Raw genomic sequence first — 11974 nt, 5'->3', positions numbered from 1 at the left:
CAGGCAGGGGTGCCACTGAATTGTTGAATTTATTTCCTTTACGAGGCTTGGAAGATTTCTTCTGGCTTTTGTTCTGAAACTTCGCTGTCTTTGATAGAGTTTTAGGCACCTGTTAACCGCAGAGGCACAACATGACATTGACTTGACATGAATGTTTTGCTATAATGTATTTCTCTAATCAACTCATTGAAATGAAGATACGTCATTTCAATGTATTTTCATGTGTAATAGTCTGTGAGATAAAGTGATAATAGTGTTGCTACCTCAATGGGTGTCCCCTCAGCAGTCTGGCAGCAAGGGATGCAGCGCCACCCTTTGTGACCTGCTGCCCCTGTGCTGCTCTGAGTCACAGCCATGTTCTGACGGTCAGCTGTTAATGCAGCATTGTTAGAAGAGCTGAGGTTTACCATCGTCTCCAGTGAGGCCAGTGAGGAGGCACCTGATGAGGCTTCTGCCTTGAAGGAAGCCTGGCTGGGATTGGACTGCCGGAAGGATGAGGTTCTGTGCTCTGTCTTGGCTGAGTCCACTGATTCAGCTCTGCACTCGTCCAGTTCCCCTGTCATCCAAGGGAAGTAGGGTTTCTTCTCACAGCCAGTGACATCAGATTCAAGAGAATACTTATGAAGTCTCTGACATCATGTCCGGCATCATGCAATCTGGAGATGCACAACAGTTAAATCACAAAGAAAATTGGGTCTTTATGTCATGTTGATACCATCAATGATCTATTAATTCACTTATCTTAAAGAAATGTGACAGCGCTATGGTTGTGCACCATATAAATACCATGTTGTAAATGTCTGATTTTTTTTCCAATACAGCAAATCTGACTTACTAATCATCTTAGCTTTGTATGGACACTTTATGGACAGACCTATGTTGATTAAACCAAATATGCTTGTACAGATATCTTACCGTTGTTTGAAATACGTTCAACCTCATCATCATCCCAAGCCTCTTGGAGACGTTCTTCAACTCTGGCAGCAGTCTGTTCAACCTCATCATCATCACAACCCTCTTGGAGAAGTTCTCCAACTCTGAAAATGAACATGTCAGATAGAAGACCATTGATGGTTTTTCTAGAGCTGGGCTTGACCACGCCCACTTCACCTGACTCTTGTGTGATTGTGGAGTCATCATCACTCTCCAGGCGTGCACTCCTGGCACGAGAGAGGGTGGGAGAGGCCACCCAGTTCCTCTCTTCCATGCAGCTGTAATCCTCCATGAAGGATTCCACAGGAGGGCTGTGTGGAACACTCAGGAAAGTCTCCAGAAGGTTCTTGACCGCCCCCTCCACAAAGCTGTAGAGGAGCTCAGTACAGAACTCTGTGAACAGGTCAAAGCCTCCACTCAGGTTGGTGACTGTCATGTCTGAGAAACACTTTCTTACTGACATCGTCTTCGCCATTTTGGACTCCAGGATCAGTCGCACCACGTGCAAGATCAGTTGCTCAGAGAAGCGGCGGAGGTTAGGGCTGCGAAGGAACCCTGCTAGGTCCTTGGAGTCCAGGAAGGCACGCATGGGGCACTGATACTGAGAGCCTCCCCTGGATGAGGTGGACCTTCTGTCCTTCATGGGATTCACCAGATCCACGATGGAGGAGAAGATAGAGGTGGCGGTTATGCTGGCCTCATAAGCGATGTCCTCATCACCTTGGAGGGAGATGTGGTTCTTATCCACAGCTATGTCTGAGGAACATCCTGGAGGCTCCATGGTTCTGTCTGGGATCAGCTCTGAGGTCTCCATGGTTACAGCTGGGATCAGCTCTGGGGTCTCCATGGTTCCATGTGGGATCTGCTCTGAGGTCTTCAGGGTGGAGTTGTCTCCCTGCACCACAGAAACCTGAGCATCCAGCATCAGCAGACTCTTCCGGGTCACCTTCACAGAGTTGACCAGGCTTTGGCTGATAGTCTTTTCCAACTCTGACCTGGCGACCTCTTTGGACTGAACAGCACCGATGGTGTCCTTTAGGCCGTGCAGAACAACAGACAAAATGTTGCTGGCTGCCAGGCTGGTAGTGGAAGTGAAGCGGCGAGAGCCTGGTGACACAGCTTCACACAGCTCTGTGGATCCAGAGGCTAAGTCCTCACCGCCCTCTGTGATGATCTCCCTCCACAGCCATGATAATCCTCTGCTTCACCTCAGGAGTGAGGAGCTCGTCTGGACTCTGACTACCAGAGAGGGAGGCAGCACTCTGCCCTGAAGTCTGTCTGCAGTGTGAGGAACATGACTGTCTTCCCTGGAGGGAGGTGATGCTGTGCTGCTCAGAGAGAGAGGGAGACCTGCCTGTCTCTTCCCCAGCGGTCAGGCAGCACTGGGACTTCTGACACAGCGGTGATGGAGGAGACAGTGTTCTGTCATCAGTGAAGCCTAGAGACTTGTCCTCCAATACAGAGAACCTGGTGTTGCTGTACGCGCTGGTCACCGTGTCTGAGCAAATACGGCTGATGTGCTCGTCTGAGAGGAAAAACCCTGGGTTGATTCTCTGCCCAATGTCAACTATCTCCAAGGGACTCTGACTGTCAGATCTTTCTCTATCTGCAGCTACAGCAGGATTCAACACCATGGGGATGTTCTTGAGAATGCCTGAGAGAAGAGCCCTCATCTCAGGGTCGCTAGTGTCTACTGATGTCATAGTCCAGACCCCTTGTAGAACCACAGCCACCACCCTGCTGGCCATGTGTCCTAACTCAGCATCCGTCCTCACCTCTCCACCTAACAGGGATCCAAGGGGCCGCCCCCCCAGAAGGCGACCAGTAGCATCACCCTGGCCTGTGAGGAAGCTGGACATTTTGGGGATGATTCTCAGTCTCATTGGGGAGGCACCAGAGTGTGGAGGTGTTGATGTTGATATTGATGGGGCCTGTAGCAGCGAGCCCTCTGATGGGGACCTTCTCTGTGGATCCTGCTTAGTGCTAGAGGAGGATCTGCTTCTCAGAGCTTTGCACAGGGAGATGGCAGGGAGGAGAACTTCAGTGGTGACAGTCAACACCCAGTCGATGATGCCATCTGAGGCGTGACTCAGGTCCTCCAAACTAATCTGAATTTTGAAGAAAGGAGAAAATCTAAACATTTCAGTAGAGGTTCCTTTTTAACAAATGTATTGTTGAATCAATTCATAATTTGACAACGCTTTAGTCGGCAATGAGACACAGGGTAACCATTTTCAATGTGACTGAAAGGAGAGTTACTGAAATCTCTGATCTTATACTAATAACTAATCCCTTAAAGGGGCAATCAGCCGTAGAAACTATAACAAAACGGAATGCCCCTGTTTCAGTAAAAAGCTGAGGGATGGTTTTGGAGAAATGTAACCACTCTCAAATTCATAAATAGAGGATGCCAAGGACTGACCATCCATGATATCAAGACTATAGTTTTAACCATGTTTTGAGGCTGTTTGTTTACATTTACTTTGTTTACAAACATTAGAGTAAAACAAGTTTATATCTTGGGTTCTGATGGGAATACGACAGTCGAAATAAGCTCATGAGGCATTTATAACTTATCTTCTTCAAGATCAATGGGTACATATCATTAATTTATACGTCCACAAATAGATGTAGCACCAGCTGATTGCCTCTATAAACTCTACATAATGGTTAGACTCACCACACCATGTAGACATTCATTCACGATCCTCCGTTCTCTAAGATTGTCAACAGGGAAATGATGTAGTTATAACATACAGTAGGGTGACATGATTTCCTGTACTTTGTTCATTTGTAACACATTTCACATTAGGCTTCTTATTGTATTAAATTGAATTAAAATACTATTTTTTTAATCAGGGGACTTCTTTTGTGGAGTGGTTATATACAAGAGAAAACGCACACATAAAAATCAACAACTGTTAAGACATACAGTACCAGTCAAAAGTTTGGACACATGTACTCATTCAAGGGTTTTTCTTTATTATTACTATTTTCTACATTGTAGAATAATAGTGAAGACATCAAAACTATGGAATAACACATATGGAATCATGTAGTAACCAAAAGTGTTAAACAAATCAAAATATGTTTGAGATTTGAGAGTCTTCATAGTAGCCACCCATTGCTTTGATGACAGCTTTGCACACTTGGCATTCTCTCAACCAGCTTCATAAGGTAGTCACCTGGAATTGATTTCAATTAACAGGTGTGCCTTGTTAAAAGTTAATTAATACGTTTGAGCCAATCAGTTGTGTTGTGACAAGGTAGCCACCCTTTGCCTTGATGACAACTTTGCACACTCTTGGCATTCTCTCAACCAGCTTCACCTGGAATGCTTTTCCAACAGTCTTGAAGGAGTTCCCACATATGCGTAGCATATGACAGTGTCACAAGCAAAGCACCCTCACACCATAACACCTCCTCCTCCATACTTTACGGTGGGAACTACACATGCGGAGATCATCAGTTCACCCACACGCGTCTCACAAAGACACGGCGGTTGGAACCAAATATCTCAAATTTTGACTCCAGACCAAAGGACAAATTTCCACCGGTATAATGTCCATTGCTCGTGTTTCTTGGTCCAAGCAGATCTCTTTTTCTTATTGGTGTCCTTTAGTAGTGGTTTCTTTGCAGCAATTCGACCGTGAAGGCCTGATTCACACAGTCCCTTCTGAACAGTTGATGTTGAGATGTGTCTGTGACTTGAACTCTGTGAAGCATTTATTTGAGCTGCAATTTCTGAGGCTAGTAACTCTAATGAACTTATCCTCTGCACCAGAGGTAACTCTGGGTCTTCCACATTTTGATTTGTTTAACACTTTTTGGGTTACTAGATGATTCCAAATGTGTTATTTCATAGTTTTGATGTCTTCACTATTATTCTACAATGTAAAAAATAGTAAAAATACAGAACAACCCTTGAATGAGTAGGTGTGTCCATACGTTTGACTGGTAGTGGACATACACTGTAACTGAACTTACTCAGCAGTCAGTTTCTGTAGTGCACTGAAGCCCTGTTGGGAGCGCTGTTTGCTGGGTTTCTGAGGACGCTGCTCTCCACTGACTCTGGATCCTGAGGTCACTGCAGCCTGACTTGTCTCCCTACAGCCAGAGGAACAGGAGGAAGCCTGGAGATGGACAGTATCATCACTCACATTGCATCCCAAATGGCACCCTATTCACTGCTTTTGTCCAGGCAAGGGTTCAAAAGTAGTCAGGCCCTAGTCAAAAGCAGTGCTCTATATAGTGAATAGGGTGCCATTTTAGAAAACAAATCGTGATTTATGAAAAAACTATTTGCAGGGTATATAAGTTACATTTCTCAGTCCAGTCAAGTAACCCAACACTTACTTTAATGGGCAAAGGGTCAGAAAAACTGCCAGTTGTATTTGAGTAAAGTGATGAGAGAGATCATGTGCTGTCAATTACCTGATAAATAGCCAGATTACAAAAGCATACATCTGCTGTTACAACAATCAAACATTGTGGGCTACTTACAGTTCTATTCTGGTCCTCCAGCCCTAACACGTTAGGGTTTGAATCCATCATACACGCACCTGGAAGCTAAAAACATCATCAACGTCATTCATCATAATCTCATAATTCATAATTATTATTACTCATGAAGTTCTCTTGAATTTCTTTATTCAATTGTTGATCCAAGCACTTAAAAATATACTTAAAATATACGAATCCACAACAACCTACAGATCTGCCGATGTGAGTAAAGTGATTGATAAACCTATTTTAGAATACAGTTCATGTCACTAGAACTATAATTATATTTCTATGGCAATTGCCTTTGTGACGTCACTGTTTAAAACCCAAGTGTTGGTCCCGTGCGTTCGCATTGATGTTGTGAGTAGCTTGCTGTCCATAACACGGACAATGAAATTGTGCCAGTGTGAACCCATTAGGGAAATCATTCACCTACCTTCAAGTCACAAAATGTTCCGTTTCTCAGTTTAGTTTCTCATGATTCACTACTCAAATATTCCCTTATCTCCACTAGATGGAGGCAAAGCTTTGAAGTAAATTTGCCTGTGGCGCGCAGACTAGATTTATATCACATGTTCTGTCTGATATCTGAATAATTACACACGTCCGCGTACAAAAACAACAACTGAAAACCTATACGGTAACACTTCCTTTTTATGGAGGACTAAAAGTGCCACAATTAAATAAATAAATACACCATTAAATAATTACTTAAATGTGTCATTAATTAATTAAAATTTGAATTAAATACATAAATGTGTAATTAAATGTATCATTAATTAATTCAAATACCGATTCATTTTATGTAAAATACATATATAATTATTTCACTATTTACATTTACATTTCCATGATCCTGCATTGCAGTGATTCATGAATTACTTAAAACTGTCAAACTGACCCATCAAAGTCAGTGGGCGGGGCTAACGCGAATCTAGTCTGATCCATTGCTTTGGTCTGAAGTAGAGTAGGCCAACCTGTATAGAGACAATGGAGGATCTCCGTGAACTTTCCAGGGAGTTGGTTAGAGACATTTTAAACTTAGCAGAGGATGTAGAAGCAGGACCTGCTGACCCAGAGCATGTAGCTAGTAAAGCAGAGGAACTTATTGAAGTTGTTGGAGTCATTTCCGCACTTTCCGACGAAGATATCGACCACAGAGTGATTGCAAATCTAGAAGAAGTTGTCCACCGCTTCTCTGGTACCAGGGGCACTTCAGGCCCAACACACACAGGGACCGGGGCGTTTGGCGTTTGACATACCGAGTGCAGTTCTGGAGCATCAACTTCTTTGTGGAGTTCCCCGCAGTTCAAATTGCAGCGATGTTCGGTGTGTCAAAGAGGACCATCAGGAGGCGCATGCAACAATACAGTTTAAGGTATTTACACTAAATTCATGAGTTTTCTGTTTATGAATTGCTGCTCTCATACACTCGGAAAGAATATGACGTTTAAGGTAACATTACTTGATGTTGTGTTTTTCTTGTTTGTACAGAAAGACAGATCTCTATTCAGCTGTGAATGATGAGGAGTTAGACCGTATTGTAAGTGAAATTCACAGAAGTCATCCAAACACCGGCTACAAGCTAATGCGTGGTCACCTGAATGCAAGAGGTGTGCATGTTCCAAGTGAGTAGATAATAATATGGGCATTATTTAAATGTATTTTTAATTTGGAGCTCTGCCCCTTTGAAAGGTGAAGGAAGCCCGCTTATGGAAAGACATCGCCTCTGAGATGTAGAATGTGTAGATGAAATGTGAAGAGAAACACACATTTCAGGACGGCTGACTTGTATCATCAGGATAGACATGTCCTGTGATTTTTAGCCTCCTGTTTAATAGAGGTGGAACAATATCTGACAGTAATATTCTCAGCTGTCCGGATGTGCCCCTGCTGTAAAAGGGTATAATATAATCATAGAAAAGCAAAATATCATAGGAGGCAAAAAAATCTCAGGTCATCTCTGTTCGAGCATGTGGTATCTATCTATCTATCTATCTATCCTATCTATCTATCTATCTATCTATCTATTTATCTATCTATCTATCTATGTGTGTATATATGTATATATATGTATATGTGTATATATATGTATATATATGTGTGTAGGTATATATATATATATATATATATATGTGTATGTATGTATGTGTATGTATGTATATATATATATAAATATATATATGTATGTATGTGTATGTATATATGTATGTATATGTATGTATGTATGTATATGCATATATAATTTTTATATGTGTGTATATATGTGTATGTATATATATATATATATATATATATATATATATATATATATATATATATGTATGTATGTATGTATGTATGTATATGTACAATATCTGACAGTAAAGTACATTTTTGAAGCTGTGGTGGTTCTGTAATAGTTGACTGTTTTACACACATTATTTATTTTATTATGACACCACTATATCCTCAAAATAAGTAGCCAGTGAGTGTGTGGTTATTCATTTTAAATTCCTCCCCTCAGTCTCAAGACTGCAAGAGTCTTTACGCAGAGTCAATGCAGAGGGAGTCTACATGAGATGTCTGAGGCTGCGTGTATTACTGACGGCAGTATTTTGTTCCTGGCCCAAACTCTTTGTGGCATATAGATGGCCACCATAAGCTTATCAGGTCAGTGATATTAGCAGATAAACAATGCATCTTTCTATATGTTTCATTACAATTGTTATACAATAAAGTTATATTTTTTTCATGTGTTTGCAACAGGTGGAGATTTGTTGTCCACGGTGGGGTGGATGGATTCAGTCGTTTAGTGGTCTACCTGTCTGTGGCCAGCAATAATAGAGCTCATACGGTCTTACAGAGCTTTATCGCCGCTGTTGAGCAGTATGGGCTGCCATCAAGGGTACGGTCTGACAAAGGGGGGAGAATGCAGATGTAGCAGAATTCATGATCAGAAGCAGAGGTACCGACAGGAATTCACACATCACAGGCAGAAGTGTCCACAATCAGCGTAAAGAAATATGTTTGGCAACTAGGCTCACACAACTAACATACTAGTTGAATGTACTTTAGCATATGTCATAAATTAACAATTTCTCAATTTTATCCTAAACACAGAATAGAGAGGATGTGGAGAGATGTTTATGAACATGCCCTGGACCTCTTCTATCAGATCTTTACTTCATTGGAAGATCAGGAGACACTGAATCCAGACAATGAAGTCCATCTTTTACGCTCTGCACCGGATTTTCCTTCCACTGGTTCAGCAAAGCCTCGACTCTTTTCGAGATGCTTGGAACTTCCACGGTCTTAGAACTGAAAGGAATCAGTCACCACAGCAACTCTGGAGAAGTTACAGAGAGCAAGGCCCTGAGGAGGATCCTACTGAGGTTAACAATGAACTTTAAACACTTTCTTAAAATTGTTTCCCCAAAGGAATTATGGGAGAAAAAAAATGGTGCTAAATGTGATACTTTAAATGAAACATTTACTATAGATTATTGTCTCTTTAAAATCTCCCGAGCTTTTAAAGATCAACCTGTGAGCTGTAGTTTCTACAGTGCATACTATGCAAAGCTGTATTATTTAAAAAACTGAATAAGTAACATTTCATTTCTCACTGCCTTGGTGACCAAAAATAACAATCTTGTGTAAGGACATGTCAAACTAGTTTTAAGTACAAGACTGATTATGCTTGTCATCCATTCAGGTTCCTGAAGAATATGGGATCGATTGGAACGGACCTCACTGCCTTCATCGAGGCACTGTGTCAGTCCCCGAGGTTCAGCTGGCCCGTGAGCTCTCAGATGAAGAGGTTGCAATTTTGCCAGCTCCAGGAGTTTCTGTTACTGATGCACTTTGACTATATGTAGAGACTGTGGAAGTGTTATCAAGAATCTTAGACTGATGTCCAACCCATGTTTTTATTTGTTGTGTTAGAACAAGCAAGGAAAAACTGAAAGTTTACTTTCCTTTTAAAAGAAAGGAAAAAAAGCTGTTTCTTTGAAGCTTCCTGTCTCATTATGGTCCACAGAATGACTAACATGAATGCTGTACTGTTAGCACTGAAGGTGCAGAACAGTTTGATTTTAGTAAATGGAAGAAAAAAAGTCAACTACTGCACAGTGTGTTAATGTTTTCAAAGACACTGAACTTGTGTCCAATTCATCTGAACTGTGTATGCATTGACATTAGGGCTGGGCAATATGGAGAAAATCAAATATCACATTTTTGACCTAACACCTTGATGTCGATATTGCAACGATATTGTAAGGTTGACAATTGGTGCATTCACAAAATATCTTCCACATTTAGATTTCGGATAAATAACTATCATATTGTGGATATAATGACTAAGTGGTAAAAGGCAAATAATAGAACAGCTAGAACAGTCTGGTAAGTTCAGAAAATGACATCACTTTACTGTAATGCAGCCTTTGAAACCAGGAAAAGACTAAACTTACCATGTAACGATATTACACTTCTTCAAAATCTAATGGTGCTTTTCCATTACATGGTACCTACTCGCCTCGTCCTAAAATCTGCAATGGGGAAACGGACGCACAGCGAGTCGAGGCGAGGCGAGTCAAGTAGGTACTGGTAATGGAAAAGCACCTTAAGACGATATCTAGTCTTATATCACGATAGATATAATATTAAAATATTGCCCAGCCCTAATTGACGTCTGAAAAAACTTAAACAAGCCCAAATCCAGTACTTTTTATGGCAGCGACAAGTGCTTTCTCAAAGTCCATGTAGAGTTTGAAATGAGCTGGCAGCTTTAGGGTTTCAAAGCACGTGGAGGACGTGGAAGGGTTCCCCAGAAATCTCCACTCTCAGTTCAGGAGGAAGCATCCCCCAGCCAACCCAGAATGTCAGCAGCTGGGCCAGGGTACCTGATGAAGCTAAAAAGTCATAAAATGGATTAAAGACATTTAGTTCAACTGTAATTGATCATATCTATCCATGAGACATAGAAGCATTTGTAAAGAGAGAAAAATAAGGTTTATACCTGTTTCAATGAACATCCTTAGAAAGCCAGTGATGCGGCAGGTGGTGTCTAAGTCAAAGTCTTCATCATCACTGTCCTCAACTGGCCATGTGATTTTTTCTAGGAGCATCTTAAAGAAAACAAAAATTGTAATTTAAAAAAAGGGAGAACTTATTTTGGTGAAGGACTATGCAGATCAAATTCTTAGAAAATTGAAAAATATCCATCTCAGTCATTGAAAATACACGTAAATTCATCAAGTTAAGTCACAAATATAACTAAATTACTGACTTACCTGGGGTGTGAACTGCATTTCAGCCATTTTGGGGAAAAGAAGTGGTACAACATCCGGCCTAGATGTCAGCAGGGGCCATACCATCACATCTTTCAGTCCCTTTCTCAACTGTTTAATTTGGCGCATGGTCCTCCCAACGACCTAAGAGACAGACCGACCCATATTACAGCCCAAATCCTTAACCCAAATTTGACAAAAGTTGGCACAGTAGGAAAAATGTTAATAAACACAATAAAGTGCTTTATAAAAATCCATTAAAACTCTAGTACTTAAACTCTCGTGTTAACATAACAAGCCAGGGTTCACAACACATTCTATAATTTCAACAAGTACAGCGATGAATTCTGTCACTTAACCAGCAGGAACTCACTGCATGAAGTAGAAGTTTGTTATGTAGCCATCTCCGATTTGTTTTGGTGACTGCCGGAAGATCCCAAGACATGGAAAGATCTGAAACTGTGTCCTTCTGTTCCGGTGTAAGATCTTCATGTTCAAGCTAAATTAAGACCATACAAGTTATTATATCTGCCCAAGCAATATTTTTTACATGGCAAAGTTTCTTTTAGGTTACATACCAGTTCTATGATGCTCCTGATGTGCAGATCAGGACAGTCTTCTGTAACAACAGTAGCCATTTCCAGGGTCCCCATTGAACAGTACATGAATTACAGCAGGACTTAGTCCTGTGACATGGGGGACCATCATGCAGAAAGGTGTGGCCCAACATCCTTCCTGCAACCCGGAAGAGGTTGCTTTCAATAAGTGCCTCTGATGCTGCTGGAACAAGATGGTCAGGTTCACCCTCAAATAGCAGTGTTTGGCCCATTCCTCCTGTAAAGTACCAAGAGAGCAGGGAATAAAGTCACAACAATTAACCTCTTAAATACATTAAATAAAAATGTATGATAGATAGATAGATAGATAGATAGATAGATAGATAGATAGATAGATATATTACATCATACTAGTGGCGATTACTTGGCCTGTGGTATTGCTGCTTGTAGAATTCACTTAAACCAAATTGTAGCCTACTCCAAAATGACTTACAGAAGGACCCCCAAACCACTTCAAATTCAATTCCCCTGTATACCCTACTACAGACTTACCTGACACAAAACATTGCCCACCGGCCCTCCGCTAAACAGCACATATCCGCGTTCATCAACCACCAGAACGTACGTGTACGCGTGTGTGTGTGTGCGCGCGCATAGAGAGAGGCGGTGTAGAGTGAGTCACGACACAAACAGGTGCTCAGTCAGCGTTGCATG

The 11974-nt window shown here is 41.4% G+C and overlaps 1 protein-coding gene and 1 long non-coding RNA gene across 2 annotated transcripts; both read right to left on the bottom strand.

Annotated features, from left to right (window-relative positions):
* Positions 1 to 618: 618 nt before the first annotated feature.
* LOC123487412 lies at positions 619 to 3644 on the bottom strand. The gene is made up of 4 exons (XM_045218654.1): positions 3614 to 3644; positions 2092 to 3041; positions 916 to 2012; positions 619 to 656 (listed from the first exon to the last, which is right to left on the bottom strand). Exons 2-4 carry the CDS (start codon positions 2814 to 2816, stop codon positions 619 to 621), a joined length of 1860 nt encoding a protein of 619 aa, XP_045074589.1. The 5' UTR covers positions 2817 to 3041; positions 3614 to 3644.
* Positions 3645 to 10276: 6632 nt separating this feature from the next.
* On the bottom strand, positions 10277 to 11344 carry LOC123487414. Its single transcript, XR_006659767.1, has 5 exons — positions 11282 to 11344; positions 11077 to 11202; positions 10707 to 10847; positions 10433 to 10541; positions 10277 to 10325 (listed from the first exon to the last, which is right to left on the bottom strand). It is a non-coding gene; the product is annotated as an uncharacterized LOC123487414 (long non-coding RNA).
* Positions 11345 to 11974: the final 630 nt, after the last annotated feature.

The sequence above is a fragment of the Coregonus clupeaformis genome, unplaced genomic scaffold, assembly GCF_020615455.1.
Source record: "Coregonus clupeaformis isolate EN_2021a unplaced genomic scaffold, ASM2061545v1 scaf1705, whole genome shotgun sequence".
NCBI classification, from domain to species: domain Eukaryota; kingdom Metazoa; phylum Chordata; class Actinopteri; order Salmoniformes; family Salmonidae; genus Coregonus; species Coregonus clupeaformis.
This window is presented reverse-complemented; position numbering and strand designations above follow the sequence as displayed.

Bases quoted from the DNA above. Each gene is read 5' to 3' on its own strand.
- LOC123487412 (XM_045218654.1), bottom strand. From the start codon at position 2,816: ATGAGACTGAGAATCATCCCCAAAATGTCCAGCTTCCTCACAGGCCAG. The intron at 2,013-2,091 runs GTGAGGACTTAG...TTCCACTACCAG, and splicing joins GGAGATCATCACAGAGGGCG to CCTGGCAGCCAGCAACATTT. The intron at 657-915 runs GTAAGATATCTG...GTGCATCTCCAG, and splicing joins TGAACGTATTTCAAACAACG to ATTGCATGATGCCGGACATG.